The 25,557-nt window shown below is 39.0% G+C and overlaps 1 protein-coding gene across 4 annotated transcripts; it reads right to left on the bottom strand.

Moving 5' to 3' along the window:
* Positions 1–985: 985 nt before the first annotated feature.
* Positions 986–17,953, bottom strand: LOC149820834 (uncharacterized). 4 transcript variants are annotated; one of them, XR_016426876.1, is made up of 2 exons: positions 17,429–17,953; positions 986–1,211 (listed from the first exon to the last, which is right to left on the bottom strand). XR_016426876.1 is itself a non-coding variant. In XM_089983906.1 (1 exon), the coding sequence occupies exon 1, from the start codon at positions 17,798–17,800 to the stop codon at positions 17,489–17,491; it is 312 nt and encodes a 103-aa protein (XP_089840032.1). In that variant the 5' UTR covers positions 17,801–17,953; the 3' UTR covers positions 16,523–17,488. The 4 variants fall into 4 exon arrangements, 1 of the variants encoding a protein (XP_089840032.1); XR_016426877.1 differs by lacking the exon at positions 986–1,211 and adding an exon at positions 15,408–15,805; XR_016426875.1 differs by lacking the exon at positions 986–1,211 and adding an exon at positions 15,412–16,089.
* Positions 17,954–25,557: the final 7,604 nt, after the last annotated feature.

Below are 25,557 nucleotides of genomic sequence, written 5' to 3' on the forward strand. Positions count from 1 at the left end.
AATCTTATCTTTTATTGTATTTCCACACATCCATCTCCGCATACGCATCTCAGCGACACTCATTTTTTGAATATGATGTCTCTTGGCAGCCCAACATTCCGTACCATATAGTAGAGCGGGCCTAATAGTCGTCATATAAAACTTTTCCTTCAACCGCAATGGCATTCTACGATCGCACAACACTCCAGTTGCACTTTTCCATTTCATCCACCCAACCTTTATCCTATGATTTACATCTCCATCAATTTCTCCATACTTTGAATGATAGATCCCAAATATTTGAAACAATTATCCACCGGTATTTCTTGCTCACCAAGCTTCACTACACTCCCATCACTACTTCGTTGCTTACTAAACCGACATTCCATGTATTCTGTCTTACTCTTACTCAACTTAAAACCTCTTGCTTCCAATGTTTGTCTCCATAATTCTAACTTAGCATTAACCCCAGCTCTAAACTCATCAATCAAAACAATATCATCAGCAAACAACATACACCACGGCACATTTTCTTGAATTGATCTCGTAAGCTCATCCATCACTATAGCAAATAGGAAAGGGCTTAAAGCAGATCCTTGATGTAACCCAACCGTTATAGGAAAATTGGTTGTTACCCCTCCACAAGTGCGGACATTGGTTACTACTCCTTCATACATATCTTTAATTATACTAATGTACTTAAGAGAAACACATTTCTTCATCATTGTCCACCAGAGAACGTCCCTAGGTACTCTATCGTATGCTTTCTCCAAATCAATAAAAACCATATGCAAATCTTTGTTCCTCTCTATTTCTCTCAATAAGTTATTTAAGAAGATGTATAGCTTTCATAGTTGATCTTCCAAGCATAAAACCAAATTGATTCTCCGATATCATGACAGCATAAAAACTTAGTCATAACCTATGAATATGAACCAATGTAAAGAGAAATTTTTAAAAAATCTATTTTTTCAGTTTCAAAAATTGGGGCACTACAATTTATTCCTCAATTGTTTAAGTAATCTTGCTAAGGGTGAGCAAATGAGAATTTTGCTAGAGAAAGCTAAGAGAGCAAGTTTTACTTCCTATGATGCATAGAGGCTTTCCATGTCCACGCATCTCCAATTTAACATCTAAAAAGTTCTGGAAAGGTTCCTCCTTGATAGAACTTGACCTTGAATGTGTCCATCACACCTGTACAATTATACGACTTCCATCTTTTCGTTGCAGACCTGCACCTTAGTCGCAAGAGCACAAGGTTCAGCAAAAGTTAGGATTCCTCGTCAGTTTACTGCCCTTCTTGAGCGTGGCCACCTCAACCAGCATAACAAAAAAGCAAAGCATCATATAACAAGGACTCCACAGTAACATATTAAATAGAGCTAAATCTCACTTTAATTCTAAAATTAAAAATTGTTGTTATTCTACATCTAGGAAGTTTTCGATTGTTTATTACAATTTGAATTCTGCTATAGCATGAGTGGGTGTGGGATGATGCTTAGTAGCACTACCTTCTCCCAGTGAAGGCACTCACCATCCCCTAAACATTTTCTCGGTGCCAACACTGCCAAAAACTCTTTTCCCCCCAGTAAACAGCGACTCAATTCTTCATCCATTGATTACAACTGCCATTTAGTTATGTTGAGAAGCAATCACCGTATCTATGCATATGAATTAAGGGTAGTTTGGTAACTATTTAATAGGTCGGGTCTATCGTATTTTTTTATTGTAGCAAAAGGGTATTATTGTTCATACTTTATTCCTGTCTAATCTCTCTATTTAAGTGAGATTAGACCTAATGAGGGTTAACGATTCTTACCTTCTCTCTCTCCCTCTCTCTTCTGGTTTTCTTGAAACCCTAGCCAACTTCAACATGGCATTAGAGCAGGACATAGCTCTGAGCGTCTGATTTGATCGACCCACATATAGATCGGGTCCAGCATGTACAGTAGAAATGCAGAACTGAAGCCATGTACATCGATCTGAAGCCATCCTCCTCCTCCAGCAGAAACGCAGATCGAGCACTTTTTTTTCAGTGTGTACAGCAGATTGGGTCCAATGTGTACAGCGCCTACAGTGATCGTTGTGCGCGTAGGAGCAGGGAGACTCATGTTTTCAAATCTGAAGTCAAACCCAAACTGCAGTCTGGATCACGTCATCTTTATGGTGACCAGACTGTTTTGGATCTGACTTCAGATCGTGTCGATGGTGGCCGATGATGGTAGTGTGGACGTCGAAGAGGCCTGCAGCTTCCGTCACGATGCAGCCATGGTTAGATCATATCTCATCTGTATAATTCAGATATGAAGTTGTGCAAGTGGTTGTGGTATGCAGCTTATTGCAGATTTTTTTAAGGCGATTTTTTTTAAGGTGGATGGTTTAGGTAAAGTCCAATTCAAGTTAGATATGCAAGTTTCAGATCTGAACATCGTATTACAGTCATTAATCGTGTATATCAGATTTTATCAGTGTGATTAAAATCTGGTATAGTCAGTTTCATAGTTGGTAGTTGGTGTGCACATCATATCCGAGTTTTCAGCCGATTGTGGTTGTGTGTGGTTGTATTTGCATTTTTGGAACAAACCCATTATCTATTTCCATGGCTGAAACTCAGAAGTCAGACATGAAGACTGAAACTGTGGCTTAGATTATAAAGCCTTTGCAAATCCCTTTTCATATGGATCATTTGTAAAGTTGGATGAGACTAACTATGCTAGATGGTCTCGTACGTTCATGATGTTTGTCTCAGGGCATCGTAGAAAACATATTTTGTTGAAAAATGAACCTAAAGATAAAACTGAAAAGTATGCTACATGGAAAGAAGACAATGATATTGTCATGTCTTGGATTATAAATAGTGTGCAACCTCACATAGCTGACGGGCTTATTACACCTCTGCAAAACAAATGTGAGATAATTTGCAAGATACTTACAAGAATCTAATGTAAGTCGTATTCTTCAAGTACAGCAGGAGATCTATAAATTGCAGCAAGGAGAGCAAACTCTAGACCAGTACTATGCCTCTGTGAAGGCAGCTTTTGAGAGACTAAATGCACATAGACCATTGTGTTGTGACAAACAAAAACTACACAAAAAGCACACCATGGTCGCATGGTTCCTTACTGGCTTGTCAGTTGAATTCTTAATTGTCAAAGTTCAGATGTTGACAGGCTCTTATGTTCCCACTCTTGCTGAGGCATATAATCAACAGATCAGGCTTGCCATGTCCCTTCCTTCATCTCAATCGGAATCACAAACCTCTGCTCTATCTGTTTCCTATAGCCGAGGCCAAGGTTTTATTCCTAATACATGAGGTCATGGACGTGGTCGAGGCACAGGAGGATGAGGCAAGCTCCAGTGTACTTACTGAGGAGATTTGGGCATTTAGAAGATAGATGCTTTGACAAGAATGGACGGCCTCCCGCATCTTCAACTAAGGTTGTTCCTACAACTCAAGTTGTCAAACCCGAGTCTTATGTTGTTCCTCCTACTGATTCAGTTACACTCACTCATGCTGAGTATGATGATTTGTTGGCACATCGTCCGTCTAGTTCCCCCGTGGCTGATGTTGCATGTTCCGCAGGTGATGAATTATCTTGCTAAGGTAGTAGGTGGATTATTGATTTAGAGGCATCTAGACATTTGCGTGGAAATGCCTGTGATTTTTTAAATTTGGATAGTGTTGCTAACCATAAAAAGGTTGTTCTTGCTGATGGAAGTTCCTCTCCCATTGTTGGCCAGGGAAATATCTCCATCTCCCCTACTCTTCAGTTATCAAATGTTCTCCATGCCCCTTCAGTCCCTCAAAATTTGTTATATATTAGTCGTGTTGCAAAAGAATTGAATTGTAGAGTAATATTTGATCCTACCTGTTGCACTTTTCAGGACTTGATGACGTGGAAGACGATTGGTGGAGGCTATGAAGAAGGTGGAGTCTATTATCTACATCAACCAGTTGGATCTGTCCATTCGGCAGTTGAGTCCTCTAGTCTGCGGCTTTGGCATCATCGTCTTGGTCATCTCCCATTGCTTAAATTACGTAGAGTTATTCCTCATATCTCACCATCCACTACTCTGCTGTGTGAAGCATGTCAGCTTGGGAAGCATCATAGGAGTTCATTTCCGTCTAGTCAGAGTCCTTCAAGTCAAAATCTATTTGATCTTCTTCATGTTGATGTTTGGGGTCCAAGTAGAATTCCTGGTCGTTCTAAGTGTCGTTATTATTTAGTCATTGTAGATGATTTTTTTAGATTATCTTGGGTATTCTTGTTAAAAGATAGAGCTGAAGCCCACATTATTCTCAAATCCTTGATTATTGAAATAAAAAATTAGTTTAATTCTTGTGTCAAAGTTGTTCGCACTGACAATGCTCTTGAATTCAAATCCTCTGAATTGTTACAATTTTACAAAAATCTTGGAATCCAACCTCAGATTTATTATCCTCGTACCTCGCAACAGAATGGAGTAGCTGAGCGCAGACATAGACAAATTCTAAATGTTGCCCATTGCCTCGTGATCCAGTCTAATATGCATGCGTCTTACTGGGGAGATGCGGTTCTAACTGCGGGATACCTAATAAACCATATGCCTTCAACTTCTGTGGGGGATCGTATTCCCATTCAAATTCTTAGGACTGAAGCTCCTCTTTTCCCTATCGCTCCAAAGGTATTTGGTTGCATGTGCTTTGTTCATAAACTTGGTCCCAACCGAGATAAATTGTCGCCCCAATCTATAAAATGTGTTTTTGTTGGGTATCACAAGCACCAAAAAGGATATCGTTGTTATGATCCCATATCCCAGAGAGAATATGTCAGTGCGGATGTTTCTTTTTTTGAGTCTATGCCATATTTTTCTAGTACTTCTCCAAGATTACATACCAGTCAAGGTGATTCCTTTCCTCGTCCTGTTCCTCCTTTTCCATTAGAGTATGTCTGCCTTGAGCCTCTTGTTCCAAGTCTGACTTCGTCTCGTTACAAAAATCCTCTTGTAGTGTACACCCATCGAGCTCCACCCAACTCTGCATTTGCCATCAGCTTCTCCAGAGGTGAGTGTCCCTGACCCTACTGACGAGCCTATTGTTGATGGTGATTTACCTATTGCTCTTCGGAAAGGAAAAAAGCAGTGTACACTTCACCCTATTTCTCAATTTGTTTTCGAGGCAAGACTTGGTGTTAATATGAAGAATTTTGTATTAGCATTATCTGTTGCATCAGTTCTTCTCAATCATCATCAAGCTCTTCTGGACTCCGAATGGGCGAAGGCCATGCAAGATGAAATGGATGCACTGTTTTCTCGAAAAACATGAAACTTAGTCGATCCTTCACATGAGGTAGATATTGTTGGTTGTAAATGGGTCTAAAATATTAAGTATAACTCAGATGGATCGATTGAAAGGTTTAAAGCCCGCATGATTGCTAAAGGCTATACTCAAACCTATGGAATGGACTTCTTTGAAACATTTTCTCATGTTGCTCGTCTTGGGACTATTCGTCTTGTTTTGTCAGTTGCAGTGCACCATGGTTGGTCTCTATGTCAGCTTGATGTCAAAAATGCATTTCTGTATGAAGACTTGGAAGAGACAGTCTACATGCAGCAACCTCTGGGGTTTGAAGTTCAGGAGGAGTGTTAGAAGGTATGCAAGTTGAACAAGGCAATCTATGGTCTCAAACAAAGTCCCCGTGTGTGGTTCTCCAAGCTGGTTGAGGTCATGTCAGCATTTGGGTTTGCTCGATCTGCCTCTAACCACTCTTTTTTTATTAAAAAGACATGTACATGGATTGTAGTTATGATAGTATATGTTGATGACATTATAGTGACAAGAAGCAGTGAAAAAGACATCTCTGAGACAAAGTCTCACTTTCATAAACACTTTGTGACTAAGGATCTGGCACCACTCATATATTTCTTAGGCATAGAGGTTGCAAGGAGTAAAGAATGATTAGTTTTGTCACAACGAAAATATGTCTTGGACTTGCTGAAGGAGACAACGATGTTAGGTGTCAAACCTGCAAGGATTCCTAAGGATCCTAAGACTTATTTGTTTGATGAAAAATCAGAGTATGTGGACAATAGCCGTTATCGCTCCTTAGTTAGCAATCTATTATATGTGACTATAACCAGACCAGACATATCTTTAGCCGTGAGCAAGATAAGTCAGTTTATGGACAAACCTACAAAGGCTCACTGGGAGGCTGCAATGATGATTCTGAAATATCTAAAGTTATCTCTTGGTAAAGGACTATGGTTTAAACAAAATCCTTCTCTAGATGTTACAGCCTACTCAAATGCAGATTATGCAGGGTCGGTTGTTGATAGAAAGTCAACAACTGGATTCTGTGTGTTAGAGAAAATCAGATCACTTGGAGAAGCAAGAAACAAACTATTGTTGCCAGGTCGAGCGTTGAGTCAGAGTATCAGGCTATGGCTCAGACTGCTGCAGAGATGATGTGGGTTAAATCTGTGTTGACTGATCTCAAAGTGAAAGTCTCATTACCTATGGAGATGATATGTGATAATAAAGATGCTGCTTATATTGCTAATAACCTAGTGTTTCATGAAAGGACAAAGCATATTGAGGTGGATTGTCATTATGTACATGACCTGGTACAGACTGAGTACATTTGTACCAAGCACATACCTTTAGAGAACCAAATTGCTAATGTCTTTACTAAACCCCTAGCTAGTTCAAATTTTTCAAAATGTTGTGACAAGCTGAACATTATTGATATATATGCTCCAGCTTGAGGGAGAGTTCTGAGAAGCAGTCACCGTATCTATGCATGTGCATTAAGGGTAGTTTGGTAACTATTTAATAGGTCGGATCTATCATATTTTCTTATTGTAGCAAAGGGTATTATTGTACATACTTTATTCCTGTCTAATCTCTTTATTTAAGTGAGATTAGACCTAATGAGGGTTAACTATTCTCTCTCTCTCTCTCTCTCTCTCTCTCTCTCTCTCTCTCTCTCTCTCTTCTGGTTTTCTTGAAACCCTAGCCAACTTCAACAAGTTACAGCAGAGAATTTTGGCAAATCCGATCATTCCAACTTAGGCATGAAATTAGCTAAACGCATCAAGGCCTTAATGTATGTCTGTGCAGTAGCGATCTCCAAATCCAAGACTAGCTCAGAGATAACTGTAATTACACCTATATTTTTATTAACTCTTCTTTCAATATCCACTAACTTCATAGCCTCCACAAACCTGAAAATTTCAAGCTTCAGGAAAATGGAGAATCTCCACTTGCAGCCGCACAGAACTGTTCCATCTGCTCATTATTTACCATCATTCGCGCAAAACAATATGAAAGCAATATCAATAGAATAGATCAGAAAACGTGTGAGAGAAAGCACAAAAAAAAAATCCAAGACAATATCTGCAGAAAAGATTCCTTTTTTATTCTTCACTTCTGCATCAGTACCCCAAATTCTATCTCTTCTGTTATCATGACTAACAGATTAGGATATTTCACAAAAGCAAAAGGAGAAGCAAACTATGAGGCCCTCTGCTGCTTTTTACTTTCTACGATTTTGATTGGCAAGCTGGGCCTACCAGATTACAACCTGTTACAATCAGATTGCAAGCATGAAGAATCTGAAAACCATTCAGGTGGCTCATCTTTCCAGATCCTACCATAATTCAAGATACATATTCTAGCTAAGCTCCATGCTATGAAATTCCCATCTTTGAAATTATAATGCCCAGCAGTTCCACATCCACTAGGTTGGGCTGTCTCCTGCCTTTCAATCAGTTCATCCAAGATGATGACAACTGTCTCTTCTGGACAACACTTGCAACAAACTAGCTATGACAATTGACAAGAAATGACCTTCAGAACAACAATCCAGGCAATCCATTCTGATGTCATCAATCTCCTATCTTGCACCAACCAAACCATGAATAGGTGTTCCCCTATGTCACACGGAGTCGGCTGGGGAGGCGACGCACCCGCGTCGACATGCCCCAACACGGGTGCGGACACGGGTGAGGCTTCAGACACGGGCCAGACTTGGTCAACGAAGAGTCGGACTCGGTCAACGCACTGAGTCCAAGTCCGTCCACTTTATAGACTCGGTCAACTTTGACCGAGTTTATTTTGGTTCATTTTTAGGACAAAAAACTAAAAAAAAATATTTTTTTATATATTTAAAAAATATATATATATAGCCAGACTGTGCAATGCAGCTGCAACAGTCACAGACTGCATTGCACAGTCTGTGCAACTGCATTGCACAATCTGTGCAACTGCATTGGGTGTGATCAGGCATGTGTTCAGGATTTTATTTTGATAGGCAGGTATTAATCTTTACGTAGTGGCCATTTTTTGTTGGGATAATCACATATATAAGATTTTGAAGGCCCATTTGTTTACTGTTGCTGTTTATTTTTATATATAATCAGTGAATCTTATACATATCAGTTGTTTACTTTATATATATATATATAGCCGAGTCCCCATGTCCAAAATTTTTGAAATTGCGCCGCACCCGCACCCATGTGACAAAGGTGTTCCCTCTGTGTTATCTAGGAGTAAATCCCATCTCCCACATGTTTGACATAAACTGTACAACTTCCAATCATCTTTCCAGTAGGTGGGACCCATCTTCCAACATAAAGCCATGGGAGTTTGATTGGGTGATTCCAACCTTCGCAAATGCACAACACGTAAAAATGCACTTCATTCAGCATGAGATACTTGATTTGTCTCAGATATCAATTTAAAATACTTTATTCCAGATTTCTCACAATTTGTGCATAATTACCTGAAAAGCGACCAGCCATGCTTGATTTATTTGTTTCTCCTTAGACCATTTTTGACACCAGCAAAAATGAGATTCATCTAATCCCAGTCTCGGAGTCTCCCAACATCCAAAAAGATGCATGTTCTTTTCTCGAAATCTCACTAATAATTATGCACTTTATATGTGGTTTGTCATCTGCTCACCTGTGTTGCATAGCACACAACAGCTTGATAGTTCAAAACCATCTTTTTAGGCATCCCAGAGTGATGAGCCAGCCAAGCAGCTATTGCCATTCACAATGAGAGAGAAGCCCTTGGAACATGCTTTGTTTCAGCCAAATCAGCTCACTTAGGCCAAATTGATCCCCTTCTTTATGAACTACCACCTAGCAAGCACACCAGTGAGTATTTTCGCTACCAATGGTTCAAACCAAAAGTCGACTAATGGCCCATTGCATATCCTCCATGGATCCTTTAGCAATACTCATACTGGCCAGCCCAGCCCCATGATTCCCCACCTTTCTATATCTGAACCATATGGATCCAGACCACCCATATCTAGCAAGTATGAGCTGAAAGCAAGGGCCTTCAAGCGACAGCCCAACCAGGTTTTGGAGAGAAGAGCAAGATTTGACCCATGGATTCTAATTATACCCAGGACGGCTTCCTTCCTCACCGCTGCTAAGGAAGAGCGAGGAAGAAAAGAAAATTCTTGTTTTCTCACCAGCAACCCCTTTCAGGTATGCAAGTACTACTTAATTTTGAATTGGGACCCTGCAGATCAATATTTTTTCCTATTCAAAGATCAGCTCTTTGTCTCAGTGTTTTTACGTCTGCATAATTTACCCAAGCACATCAAGTGGGAATGGTGTCCACTATCTTAGTCATTCCATAAGAAGCTACACGTGATGCTTTCCATACCTTGCACCACACTTTGAGGTAACCTGAAATGCATAATCCAAAAACTCGGATAAGCAACAACTGCAGCTTTCTACTCCAATTCGCAAGCTATTTTGCATCATAGTGATTTGAGCCAGGAGAAATTGATGGAGATGTAAATCATAGGATAAAAGTTGGGTGGATGAAATGGAAAAGTGCAACTGGAGTGTTGTGCGATCGTAGAATGCCATTGCGGTTGAAGGGAAAGTTTTATAGGACGACTATTAGGCCCGCTTTACTATATGGTACGGAATGTTGGGCTGCCAAGAGACATCATATTCAAAAAATGAGTGTAGCTGAGATGCGTATGCTGAGATGGATGTGTGGAAATACAATAAAAGATAAGATTCGGAACGAGGAGATACGTAAGAAGGTAGGCGTTGCACCCATTGAAAATAAGATGAGAGAGAATCGTTTACGGTGGTTTGGACATATTCGGCGAAGGCCTAATGATGCTCCAGTTAGAAGGATGGAGAAATGGGAAAATATATTAGTTAAAAGAGGTAGGGGTAGGCCTAGGAAGACATGGATGGAGGTGATAGGAAAGGATATGAATGCTTTGAACCTCACCGAGGACATGGCATTGGATAGAAATGATTGGAGGAGAAGGATTCATGTGGAAGACCCAAAATGATTTTCTTTTTTGGTTCATATCGCCGACCCCAATTGTTTTGGGATGAAGGCGTAGTTGTTGTTTGTTTGTTTGTAGTGATTTGAGCCAGGACTGCACATATTAGCTTTTGGTTGCCCTGTAAATATAGGCATGCCCAAGTATGGAAAGAGGTTATCTATTTTCTAACCAAATAAACTTTGCACATTGTTAAGAATTAGAGTGTATCTCAAACCAATATACATCATCATCAAGAGCTAAGTCACACGGACTCGGCTAAAAGGTCGACGCACCCACGTTGACACGCCCCGACACGGGTGTGGACACGGACATGGGGTGGACACAGTCAACTAAGTGTCGGACTCGGTCAACACACCGGGGCAGAGTCCATCCACATTTTGGACTTGGTCAACTTTGACCGAGTCTATTTTTGTCCATTTATTAAAATTAATTTGGACTCGGGTTGGGTCCAGATCCGAACTCGATTCGGATCCAAGACGGTATCGGGATCAGATCTTATTGTTGTTACATTATATATATATATATATATATATATATATATATATATATATATATATATATATATATTTTTTTTTTAAATATATATATAGACGTGTAACTCCGCCTGTGTAGTTATACACTGCCGGTCCCAAGCCCGGATAAAGGAGGAGGGTTGCGGTAGGCCTGTGACAGCCAGCATAAAAACTTTGTCATATCCTATGAAAATGAACCAATATGAGAATTTCGTTGGGGCGTTCCCTACTGAGCGACGCGCTGTACTCTCTAGGCCCGGAGGCAGTGATAAATGTGCAAGGGTTGCTAGGTCGTCGCCCAGAAGCGACGCGTCACACCGGCGCCCGGGTGTGGTGTCAAATAGGCAAGGGTTCCCTCACTTTGTTGGACGGGTGGGGGTAAAGAAGTTAGTCCAAGACCATAAAATTAGGTTAGCCACTTGGAACATAGGGTCTTTAACTGGTAAGTTGGTAGAGTTAGTAGATGTTATGTGTAGGAGAAAAATTGATATTTTATGTCTTCAAGAGACCAAATGGGTAGGTGAGAAAGCTAAAGTGATAGAACCTTGGGGATATAAGATTTGGTATACAGGAATAAATAGGAATAGGAATGGAGTAGGGATTGTTATGAGTCGTCAGTTTATAGATAATGTAGTTGAGGTCCGTAGGAAGGGTGATAGAATTTTACTTATTAAATTAGTATTAGGTACGAATATTATTAGTGTTTATGCACCTCTAGTAGGTTTAGATGATTCCATTAAGCATCAATTTTGGGAAGATTTAGATGGAGTAGTACAAGAGACATCTTATGGAGAAAAGCTTTTCATCGGCGGTGACCTTAATGGACATGTAGGCATTAGTAGGGATGGATTTGAGAATATCCATGGAGGCTATGGTATAGGAGAAAGAAATGAAAGTGGAGAAAGGATTTTAGATTTTTGTTTGTCCTATGATATGATCTTAGCAAACACTTGGTTTAGGAAGAGGGAGTCTCACCTAGTAACATTTAAAAGTGGGGTTAATACGAGTCAGATAGATTTTTTCCTACTTAGAAAGAGAGATAGGGGTTGTTGCATCGATTGTAAGGTTATACCAGGAGAAAGTGTAGCTACACAACATAGAGTCTTAATTTTAGATCTTAGAATTAGACAATGCCGCAAAAGGGATAGACATAGGATAGATCCTAGAATTAAGTGGTGGGCACTGAAAGGAGCTAAACAAGGAATGTTTGTAGAGCAGGTAGTTAAGGAAGTTGATTGGTGTCTCGAGGAGGATTAAGAATCAATGTGGAATAAGATAGCGGGTGGTATGAGAAAAGTAGCTAAGGAGGTATTGGGTGAGTCTAAAGGCGGTGCACCACTAGGTAAGGATACATCATGGTGGAACGAGGATGTCAAATTAGCTATTAAGGTTAAAAGAGAGTGTTATAGAAATCTAAGTAAGAGTCGTGATAATGAGAATTTGGAGAAGTATATGATAGCAAAGAAGGAAGCTAAAAAAGTTGTTCGAAACGCGAGGGCTAAGGTATATAAGGAGGTTTATGACAAGTTGGATACCAAAGAAGGCGAGAAGGATATTTATAGGCTTGCAAAGATGAGAGATAGGAAATCGAAGGATTTGGGTATGGTTAGATGTATCAAAGATGAAACGCAAAGGGTTTTAGTCAAAGATGAGGAGATTAAGGAGAGATGGAAAGATTATTTTGATAAGCTATTTAATGATAGTCATGCTCAAGATCTTGGAGACTTCTCCATTCCTTTTCATGAGATAAATCGTGACTTCATGCGCAAGATTCAAAAGAAAGAAATTGCAGAGGCTTTGAAGAAAATGAAATCAAGAAGGGCAGTTGGCCCAGATGGTATACCTATCGAGGCTTGGAAATGCTTGGGAGAGAAAGGTTTAGAATGGTTGACAAATCTTTTTAACTTGATTTGGCGAACAAATAAGATGCCTAATGAGTGGAGGAAGAGTACTTTGGTGCCTTTATATAAGAATAAGGGTGATATACAAGATTGCACAAACTATCGTGGTATAAAACTCATGAGTCATACTATGAAACTTTGGGAGAGGGTGATTGAGTCTAGGTTGAGGAAGGTTGTCATGATATCGGAGAATCAATTTGGTTTTATGCCTGGAAGATCAACTATGGAAGCTATACATCTTCTTAGACAACTTATTGAAAGATATAGAGAGAGGAACAAAGATTTGCATATGGTTTTTATTGATTTAGAGAAGGCATACGATAGAGTACCTAGGGACGTTCTCTGGTGGACAATGATGAAGAAAGGTGTTTCTCTCAAGTACATTAGTATAATTAAAGATATGTATGAAGGAGTAGTAACCAATGTCCGCACTTGTGGAGGGGTGACAACCGATTTTCCGATAACGGTTGGGTTACATCAAGGATCTGCTTTAAGCCCTTTCCTATTTGCGATAGTGATGGATGAGCTTACAAGATCAATTCAAGAAAATGTACCGTGGTGTATGTTATTGTTTTGATTGATGAGTCTAGAGCTGGGGTTAATGCTAAGTTAGAATTATGGAGACAGACATTGAAAGCTAGAGGTTTTAAGTTGAGTAAGAGTAAGACTGAATATATGGAATGTCGGTTTAGTAAGCAACGAAGTAGTGATGGGAGTGTAGTGAAGCTTGGTGAGCAAGATATACCGGTGAATGATTATTTCAAATATTTGGGATCCATCATTCAAAAGTATGGAGAAATTGATGGAGATGTAAATCATAGGATAAAGGTTGGGTGGATGAAATGGAAAAGTGCTACTGGAGTGTTGTGCGATCGTAGAATGCCATTGCGGTTGAAGGGAAAGTTTTATAGGACGACTATTAGACCCGCTTTACTATATGGTACGGAATGTTGGGCTGCCAAGAGACATCATATTCAAAAAATGAGTGTAGCTGAGATGCGGATGCTTAGATGGATGTGTGGAAATACAATAAAAGATAAGATTCGGAACGAAGAGATACGTAAGAAGGTAGGTGTTGCACCCATTGAAAATAAGATGCGAGAGAATCGTTTACGGTGGTTTGGACATATTCGGCGAAGGCCTAATGATGCTCCAGTTAGAAGGTTGGAGAAATGGGAAAATATATTAGTTAAAAGAGGTCGGGGTAGGCCTAGGAAGACTTGGATGGAGATGATAGGAAAGGATATGAATGCTTTGAATCTCACCGAGGACATGGCGTTGGATAGAAATGATTGGAGGAAAAGGATTCATGTGGAAGACCCAAAATGAATTTCTTTTTTGGTTCATATCGCTGACCCCAATTGTTTTGGGATGAAGGCGTAGTTGTTGTTGTTGTTGTTGTATATATATAGACGTGTCCCCGTGTCCAAAATTTTTGAAATTGCTCTGCACCCGTACTCGCACCTGTACCCGTACCCGCACCCATGTGACATAGATCAAGAGTAGTGAATTAGTATTTTCTTTCTATGTTTGGCTTAGGGAAATTCATGTAAGTGGGAAGAGAAATTGATTCTTATACAAAGCTATATAAGTCGTCTCGAAGAAACTCTAGGCAATCAAGGATTTCCTCTTTTTGAGCAATCTCCTGCCTCTCTGAATTTGGCCTAAGGAGAGAGGAACAACCTCTCCCTCCTCTCTAGGAAGCTCTCATCACAAGAGAGAATGGATCTCTCTCTCTCTCTCTCTCTCTCTCTCTCTCTCTCTCTCTCTCTCTCTCTCTCTCTCTCCATACGTTTAAGGATTGTGCCAACGATGATAACCTGCAGCCAATTGCTAATCTGCCCAAGTCGATTTCAGCTTCTACTGAGCATCAGGACCAGTTATTGATAAGCAACATCTACCTGGCATCAAACCCGCATCACTTGGCCTTATTGTTGTGCACACGAATCGCCCATTATGAACAAGTTGTGATGAACGTGTGCCGGCATAGTCTCTAAACCGTTGGATATTGGGTTGCACCAGTACCTCTAGGTTAGACGCAAGCTATAAACCGCAAGCCCCGAGATCGAATTTCCGTGCCTAAAATTCGGGTTGTAACATGTACACTTTGTAGTGAACATAGTTTATGACACAAGGACAGAAGCTATATACCAAAGTATACATAACTTATGACCAAAACAAATAGAAAAAGAAAAAAAAGATATACAAGAGATACCTATTGTAACAAAAATACAAAAATATACATATTTTAACAACCATATTAACTGGCAACCCACACTAGCATTATGTGTAAATGGACAATAAACTCATGGTGGGCTCTCAACCTCGAGAGAACCATTTTCACTACTTAGAGTTGTGATACTCTTTACCCAAATCACCCAGAACAATTTTGCTCATCTCCTACATACAAATGAGTGGGCTGATTATCATATGATGGAATTGAATATTGAATAAGATAAGAAAACTCAAAAGGCTTGAATTCAACCAGTGTCCACACTCCACAATTAGGCTCCATGGCATGTTTATGGCAAATGTTATGAAATACCAGGGCACTAATGAAAATGACTAATACTGCAAAATTCCAAGTAGAATGTTTTATTTGATAGAGGCTTCTAACTTTCTTTATATAACTCTCCCTCTTACAATGTATCAAATCAATCAGAGTTAGTTCGAGTTGGTTTAAAATAGACAAGGTCAGTTCATATATAACTTGAGCTCAATCAAGATGAGACCATGTTGGATAAGGCTGGCCTTAGTGTACATAACATACTCAGCATTTAGAATCATTAATCTTCTTATAGATAAAAGAAAATCGGATAGGCAATGTCTTTGGAAAGATCCCAATCTAACCGATAAGGTCACATTAGATTTAGTACAGATCCTGTTTGATATATCAACAGCCTCTTTTCTTTTAACTTTTTAAGGTTTGCTAAAGCCTCCAGGGTACAACTGAAAATAGTGTCTAAATTTTCCCACCAGTTTAGATCATGCCAGTTCTCAACAAAGGCTGCACACATTCATCTTTTTACACATTCACATATGACTGTCAAAACTATCATTAAAATCCCTGTGTCATACTCTTTATCATGGAGGTTCCAATAACCTACAGAACAAATACATGGTATTGCATTTATACATTTTATACAAGATCTGAATGCTTTGAGAGCATTACCAGTTACCAGCATACTAGCTAATACTCTGTAAGAAGTACAATAAATCAATTTGGAGCAAAACTTGACATCCTGCAGTTGGAAGTGGCATGCAAAAGTACTGATAATGTGCATAGTGAAGTGGCATGAGTAAAGAAAATTGACACACCTGGATCAGGCTGTATCAAAATATTGCATATCCTTTAATTTGTCTTTAACTATATATAGTTATTCTAGTCTACAAAGCAGATGAGGGGGAAATAAGTTAAAATTTTGATAAAGCAACTCACATGTTCAAACAAAAGATTCCTTCCTATCAGTTAAATAGGGTATTTGAAAAAAATAAGAAAAGACGAAACTACATGAAGAATGTATGGAGTTATCGCATCATCATAAATAAATTAGAAAAGTAGACACATAGCATAATGAAGAAACAAGATATGAAATAACATGAAAACATATGATGCACAGTGAATCTATTAGAAACCTCTATGAACCACTGAAAACAATCATAGGTGCTTTACCAACCATCAGTTACCAACCTGCACTTAGGCACTGACTCATTAGCTTTAGGCATTTGTAAGGATTCAACAAAAAGCATTTTTTGGATTTTTTTTCTTTTCCATTCTCCACACTAGTGATTCAAGTAGCATATCTCTTGTGCAGAATTCTTTTCTAGCACAAAGTTCACAAATCACATCAAATTAACAGTCAGGTCATTAGAATTTTTTCCAGAAAAGTCAACCCTTATAACAAAGCTCCGTTTGAAACGTATTCAGTAGATTTGCAATAACTTTAAGGTATGTAATTCCAAAAGAACTGTAAGGTATGAGCATTGCTTTTCCACAAGATCAACCACGCAGCAATAGCATTATAACGAAGAAGCATCCATGTGCTAACTGTAGACCAAGTGATTGAATGTTTTTAGAGCTAATGTACATTTTCTCACTTACATTCACCCTACTCTGTAAGGTCACACCATTAAGCTTGTATAACAGAGGAAATGTTATGTTCATCCAGAAATAAGAAAGAGTCAACAATTTCTGAATCAGAAAACCAAAGAATTATAACAACATGCTTCTAGCCATCGACATCAATTGCCTCATATTATCATAACAGATCCAATTAACGATTTAAATTCACCACTACCAAATAAAACTACGCTTAATGCTATAACGCTTTCGCACCACACCCATCGCCGCATGATACTGGAAAAAGAAAGAGAGCATGCCAAGAACAAAGTCCATATTCACCATCTCCTCTCTTGCAACACTTCCAAACACGACGTCTTACATAACCGTTCATAGTAAAAATCGCATAATTGAACAATCCAATTCCAACAACAATTGAAAGGCACGGTTAACAACATTCAATTTCGATTATTCAACTAAACAAGCAAAAAGATAAGGAAACTCAAAACTTGATCATCATCACTCCATAACCATTCAGCATTAAACAGAAACACACAAGCCATAGCTTTTCAAAAGGAAACAAGAAAACGACATCATGAAGCCTTCCACACTAAAAGGGGAAAGGAAAAAGGAAAAAGGAAAAAACAGCAGAAGAGATCTTCTTACAGGATGGAAGTGGTAAAGTGCAGGGAGAAACAAGAACGAGAGAGCTCTAGCAGCGGCAGCTCAGGGGGATACGCCGGATCTGTAGCGGTAGAACTTTCCGACGACGTGGAGGAGGGTTACGAAGGCGATGAAGCAGAGGCTCATCACGAGGACGACGGTGGGCGTGATCTTCAGCCCCGGCGCATCATCCGTGTAGAACCTCAGCACGTTGTTGTTGGCGCCGACGCCCGACGCTCCTCCTCCTCCTCCGGCCGTCACCCTCCTCCTCCTGAGACCTGCCGCAGCCGCCGCTGTCCCGCGCGGTGCCGCCACCAGGCCAGCCCGCGATGTGGACGACGACGCCGACTGAGATTGAGACGTCCCTCGAGCCATTCTAGTGTGTCCTTCCCTCCTCCCGAGTCTCGATCGATAGGATGAAGTGCCCCTTCGGCTCCGCCGGCCTTGATTCCGACCTCGCCCGCTTCTACGGTATCAGGGTGTGCGTGCGGAGAGAGAGAGAGAGAGAGAGAGAGAGAGAGAGAGGTGAAGCCCTGCCCCTCAACAAGAAAACGTAAGTCAAGAAGCAGCCAAAGTGATAATGGTGTTTCTTTTCTCTCTTAATTCTCGCAATGACCAATATGGGCTTATCGGCAATTTAGGTTAAAGCACCCTATGTTGACTATTTAGTTGGAATATAATCAGGCTTTGATATTAAAGAATGTTTACGGTGGCTTGATAGTAAAACGCGAGTAACTCAGTCTATGCTTAAGTGATCCTTTAGGTATCTTTGGTACGGAGAAAGCCAACGTATACATCAGACAGCCTTTTAGCTCTAGATAGAAATTACACCTAAAACAGGAGAGGGTGGTGTATGTTAACCCCCGATGATTCACTGAATCTCAGGTCTTTGTTCGGGGCGCACCAAGTATACAAGCAGATAGGGCTCGTATTCCCGTGTATGTTGACATAACTTTGCATCGAACTTTGGTGTTGTTGCAAAGACTTAAGTATCATTTCTTGCTATTCTTCTCATAAAGTGACGGTTTGAGAAAATGACAAAAATGCCTTTCATTCAAAAAAGAAAAAACAAACAGTTCAAAAAAAAGACAAACATGTCCTTCATCGAGAAAGTCGAGGATAATGTTGACTCTTCAAAGTCTTCTTCTTCTTTCTCTGTTCAAAAAAAGGACAAACATGTCCTCCATCGTAAAACATTGTAAAACCCTCTCTCTCTCTCTCTCTAGAGAAGAAATCAAAGGAGATAAAGAGTTCCTCCTAAAGAAGGCCATGAAAACCAACCCTCTCACTCTCTCTCACTTCTCTCTCTACTTCTGTGCACATCCAACAGACGATCCTACATTGCTCCATCGCCATCTTCTTCTTCTTCCTTCTTCGTAAAACACTGTAAAACTCTCTCTCTCTCTAGAGAAGAAATCAAGGGAGGTAAAGAGTTCCTCCTGGAGAAGGCCATGAAAACCAACCCTCTCACTCTCTCTCCCTTCTCTCTCTACTTATGTGCCTGATTTAGAGTTTTTGCCCTTACAGGAGGGGGGTCTGGGGGCTCCCCCTCGGCGTGGATCCCACTGCGCGGTCAGTGGGCGGGGGTCCAGGGGGGGCCACCCCTGGCGGGGGGGGCTCGGGGGGCAGCGCCCTCCGGACCAAATTTTTTTTGGGCTTTCCAGCAATGATTTGTAGTATTATCGGGCTTTCCTACAGTAATTTGTAGTATTTTCAGGTCTCCAACGAAACACTATAGTGATTTGCGGAAGACACTACAAATCGCAAATCGCTATAGCGATTTGTACTGTCTTCCGCAAATCGCTATAGTGATTTGTAATGTCTTCCGCAAATCGCTATAGCGATTTGTAGATTCTTCCGCAAATCGCTATAGCGATTTATAGTGTCTTCCGCAAATCGCTATAGCGATTTGTAGTGTTATTCAGTAAGCAAATCGTTGTAAATCACTACCCGAATTAGGACCAACTTGTTAGGGTCTTAATTCTCGCAATGACCAATATGGGCTTATCGGCAATTTAGGTTAAAGCACGCTATGTTGACTATTTAGTTGGAATATAATCAGGCTGTGATATTAAAGAATGTTTACGGTGGCTTGTTAGTAAAACGCGGGCAACTCAGTCCATGCTTAAGTGATCGAGGGGTGCTGTGTGTTATCCCCGAAACACAAATGAGCGTGTACGGAGGAATATCTTGGGAGCCATCACAGATGTCAATGTTGCCCGGGATGATTTTATAATAAAATAACATATAAAAAAAGGTAGATATGCTTTTGACGGAAATGTTCTTCTATAAAATAGATATGTGTTGCACGCAAATGTCTTCTCGCTCCAAATATATAGATTTACACGTTTTGCCTTTGTTTTTAGTTTGTGCTACAACACATGGCTATCTTCTCGTTCCTGTCTTGTGTTAGATAGAAAACTTTTTTTTGTTCGTTCCTACCTCTTGGAGATAACTATAAATCGAATAATTGGTTTGATCATTGGTGGGTGTCAAAGGAAGATTTGTCGGCCATCTTTTTTTACAGTCTTCTCTTCTTTCATTTTTGGTAAGCAATATGGAAAAAAGCAATGAAGCACAAACATTTCAACAAGTGTCATTAAAAAGTCTTGAGTACCTTTCCATGTCATTGTGCTATTGTTGAAGAACGTATGCCATCTTGAGTGTCATTAAGGCATTTTGAAATTTCAGGTATATTTTATAGTTTCAACGGTTGAAAACTTGAAGACATTTGTAAGACGCTGGGACCTGTTGACAAGAATGCTTGGTTACAGATGCGAGCAAGGGCCTCTACCCCATCTGGTATCGTTTATTCACTCAGTATATGCAATGTAACACAAATTGCGGTTGTAGTAACATGTATATCATTTTGTAAGATATTGTTTCGTTTGTAATATATTATGTTGAATTGTCGTATATCGATTTATAAGATATTATGTATTTTCTAATATCGATTTGTGAAATATTATTTTGTTTGTTGATATCAATTTGTAATATTATGTTGAATTGTCATATATCGATTTGTAAGCTATTATGTGTTTTATAGTGACGATTTGTGAGATATTATTTTGTTTGTTAATATCGATTTGTAATATATTATGTTGAATTATCGTATATCAATTTGTAAGATATTATGTATTTTCTATTGTCGATTTGTGAGATATTGTTTTGTTTATTAATATCGATTTGTAATATATTATGTTGAATTACCGTATATCGATTTGTAAGATATTATGTGTTTTCTACTATCGATTTGTAAGATATTGTTTTATTTGTTACTATCGATTTATAATATATTATGTTGAATTGTCGTATATCGATTTGAAAGATATTATGTGTTTTTTAGTATCGATTTATTAGATATGGTGTTGTTTGTTAATATCGATTTGTAAGCTATTATGCTTAACTAATCAGTAGTCATCATTATATGCATCTTGAATAAATCGTAGTAAACGTATGTGCTTGCTAACGCAAATTGATATTTTGCACAAAACAGTATTGAGCATATCAGATAGTTGCAATGAAGATGACATATCTCAATCATTGGGAGGTCATGGAGCAACGGACATCCATACTATCAACGCACCTGAAGAATTGAATATGTGTACTAATGATGCACATGATAAGAAGAGTGTAGGCATTGGATTCACTCTTGACTTGAATATTCTAGCAGACGAAATGCAAGCCGATAATGAGGTAGACGATCATGACAGTGCACTTGACAAAGGTGCAGGTACCTCAAGTCTACATGATAGTACACTTGACTCTGTTCCCGTAGAGGGAATGCAATTTAATAATGAGGAAGCTGCATATAAATTTTACAATGATTATGCCTTAAAACTTGGCTTCAGTATTAGATGGTATTCTTGGGCAAAAAATGCACAGGGTGTCATGGTGAGAAAGGCATATATTTATTCTAAGCAAGGTTGAAAGAAGTCAAGTGGAAATCCAACAAGGAGCAAGCCAGATTCAAGATGCGACTGTCCAACGAGAATGGTGTTAAGAAGACTTCTGAATGGATAATATATAGTTCATACTTTAATCAATGTTCATAACCATGAATTAGCCACTTCATTTATGACTCCTATGTTAAGGTCACATCGTAAAGTAACTGAAGCGCATGCTGTAATTGCTGAAATAGTTGATACCGTCGGCATTGCACCAAGGAAGGCATACAATTTCTGCACGCACGTAGATGGTGGTTGCGAGAATGTACCATTAACACCTATGAATCTAAGAAACCATTCGAGAAGGAAGATGTCAGAAAACATAAAGAGTGGAGGAATATGTTCTTTGGTTGATTACCTACAGAAAAAATCAAACATTGACCCTGGTTTCTTTAGTGCAATGCAACTCGATGAAGATGGGTATGCTGTGAATATGTTTTGGGCAGATTCAAAGTCAAGAGTGAATTATGAATGCTTTAATGATGTGCTTATTTTTTATATGATAATGAAGATTAATATGGAACAGTGGCCATTTGCACAGTTTGTCGGAGTGAACCATCACTCACAGAGTTGCATATTAGGCGGTGCTTTTTTGTATGACCAAACCAAAGAAACCTTTGAGTGGTTGTTCAGAGTATTTACACAAGCAATGAATGGGAAGCACCCTAAAGATGTACTTATAAATGGTGATCATGCAATTGCAGTTGCAGTGTCTCATGTATGGCCATATGCACATCATCGCCTATGTTTGTGGCATATCTTTCAAAATGCAGCAAAGAACATAGGACACATTTTTAATCAGAAGACAAGGTTTGATAAAAAGTTTAGACAGTGTGTACTTGAGAGCATAGACGAGGTCACTTTTATATCTGATTGGGAGCAAATGATTCATATGTACGACCTTGAAGACTGTGATGCAGACAAAGAGAAGTGGGCATTGGCATATAGAAGATAATACTTTTGTCCAGGTATGATAAGCACACAAAGAGCTGAATCTATGCATGCCACACTGAAAAAAACATTGTATTCATATTTAATAATGTTTCATTTCATGGAAGAGTATGAATTATTTATAGACGGTCTTAGACAATGAGCCTAAACAAGATGTGAAATGCATCAACACCCGCCTTGTAACTTTGGGCATGCAAATATTGACGCGACCTGCAGATCTGTATACACTAACTGTATTTGAATGAACTAAGAAGGAGGTTATACAGGTCATGGATTGCAACATAGAAGAACATATGCAATATGAGAATATGCATAAATACCATGTTGTATGGGATGATGAAGAGTATCCAAAAAGGCAAGAAACACATGTTACGTACAATGTTGACAATAAAACAGTTGAATGTACATGCAAAATGTTTGAATTCAAAGGTATTTTATGTCATCATGCATTAAAGGCACTTAATCAAGAGAAGATACAAGAAATACCTGAGTCATATAATGCGAAGATGGATGAGACAAGTAAAGATTGAACTGCTAGAGACAAATAAAGTCAGTCCATCTAGTGTTGATGAGAAGTGCCAGATAACCTCCCGTTACCAACAACTATGTAGGTCACTTATGCATGTTGCAGATTTGTCATCGAAAAGCAAAGAAGCCTATGTATGTATGAAAAATGTGTCAAAGAAATTAATTGAAAAGTGCAGTTAATTTACCATGAGTCTGTTGCAGCTCGTGAAGACCAATTTAAGAAAACGGGATCGAACAACGTAGGTGAAAATCACGCTTCTCCTGACCCTTGTGAGAAGTTGCGTCGAAGCGTAAACATCATCTTTGACAAGTCAGGAGTAAACGTTGTAGATTATGATGGAAATATTCACCTAGCAAAGGGTATCAAAAGGAAACCTGCCTCTGATCGCAGTCGTCAGAAGACAAAAGGGTGCACTGGAATTGGTTGGCAAGAAAATGTCTAAGAAACAACCAACCCCTTCGCATGAACAGGTATGTAATACAATATATTGCTTCCCATGTAAATTGTATTACGTGCAACCTATCAATATCTTGTGTAATTTTCAACATGCAACAATACCATACAGACGTGCACTATAATGTTGGAACCTGCAATCCACCCGACCTGTTTGAGTGAAACGATGACATGAGTATGACAAGTCTTTTGCTATATAACAATTTTGGGAGGATGTTATCATTTCTTGTTGAACTTAATGTAGTGTCTGATATTGTTTTGTTTCATGACAAGCTCTGTTCAATTCAAAAGCGAGCAACCCAACACAGGAATCGTGTGTGGATTCTTCAGCTTCAAAATAGTTGTAGCATTTAACTTTCATATCTTACAAATCGATATAATGTTTAGCATTCTATAATTCTTTGTTGTAAATCGATAATTCTTTGTTGTAAATAGATAATTCTGTGTTGTAATATTATAATTCTTTACTGTAATTCTACAATAAAAATCATACTACAAATATCATAAAAATCGATACTAGAAAACACATAATATCTTATACCATGATATACAATAATTGAGCATAATATATTACAAATTGATATACAGAAATTTAACATAATAGCTTACAAATCGATATTGACAAACAAAACCATATCTCACAAATCGATACTCGAAAACAAATAATATCTTACAAATCGCAAAAGAGATTAGCAATGCATGCAGTGTACAAAGGCTTGTAATGTTTGCTCTTCGTCAATGAAAATCCAATAAGCGATTAGAAACATGTACTATTCATAAATTGTTGTGATGCTCACCCTACTTGAATGAAAATAACAAAAGGGATTAGCGATGTATATGGTGAACAAAGGCTTATAATGTTCGTCCTTCGTTGACATAGACATAGCCCGTAAAAGCAAATCGCGATAGCATTAGGGGTGGCAATCGGGTCGGGTTGGCGGGTTGGCGTGTCAGCATACCTCAACCCGAACTCGACCCGTTTATTAAACGGGTCGGCTGTGGCAAACACGAACCCGACCCGTTTAATAAACGGGTAACCCGACACGACCCGCCAACCCATTTAATAAATGGGTTGGGTCGGGTAAACGAGTTTTCAGGTTCGCGGGTTGACGGATCGGGTTGGCAGGTAGGCAGGTTGGTGGGTCGGGTTGACAGATCGGGTTGGCGGGTTGACGGGTCAGGCAGACGGGTTGGCGGGTTGACCCACCCGCCTAACCCGTTTATTAAACGGGTCAGCCGGGTTGGCATACCCCCAACCCGAACCCGACCTGTTTAATAAACGGGTTACGCGGGTCGACCCGTTTATTAAACGGGTTGGCTTAAGCCCAACCCGAACCCGCCTAAGAGGCGGGTTGGCGGGTCGTGTCAGAAATTGCCACCCCTAGATAGCACGTAGCCTTCATACGTCATTGTGTAAATCATGATGGTATGTGTCATTCAATTAGACAAAGCTTGTTGTCTAAAAGACAAACGTCATTGTGTAAATCACAGTGCTATAACAATTTACACAATGACGTCTATGTCGGCCACATCTGAATAAAAATCGCACTTTGCATGAGTACAAATTGCGATAAAATTGCACGGTCAATGTTTGTGCAAATCATTTTAGACATTTATCAATCATTATGTAAATCGTGATAGAAACACAGCTCGTAAAAGCAAATCAGTTGCATTTTTACGCTACAAAATGCTAAACACTTGTTTAATTTTTATTTTCGAACGACTATCATTACAACGATTTGTTTAGTGGCATTTGTGTGCTACACTTATACATAAATCGATGTTAACAAAAATATCATATCTCACAAATCGACACTAGAAAATATATATAATCTTACAAATCGATATACGACAATTCAACATAATATATTACAAATCGGTATACGGCATTTCAGCCTAATGTCTTATAAATCGATATACTATAATTCAACATAATATATTATAAATCAATATTAACAACCAAAACAATATCTCAGTAATGGACACTAGAAAACACATAATATCTTACAAATCTATATACGACAATTCAACATAATATATTACAAATTGATATTAACAAAACAATATCACACAAAAATCGATATAATATCTTAAATTATTGCAAAATTTATATTGTTGTGATTTGTGCGCTTGAGGTGGCGATTTGCATATTCAACACACGTTTGCCAGGTTCGTAATTTTGGTTTATGGATTAATGTGAATTTTGTACACAGTCTTACAAAATTTGTTACAAATGTCTATACACCAAAAAT

Source organism: Nuphar pumila, chromosome 12 (assembly GCF_984573655.1).
Source record: "Nuphar pumila chromosome 12, dmNupPumi1.hap1.1, whole genome shotgun sequence".
In the NCBI taxonomy this organism is placed as follows: Eukaryota; Viridiplantae; Streptophyta; class Magnoliopsida; order Nymphaeales; family Nymphaeaceae; genus Nuphar; species Nuphar pumila.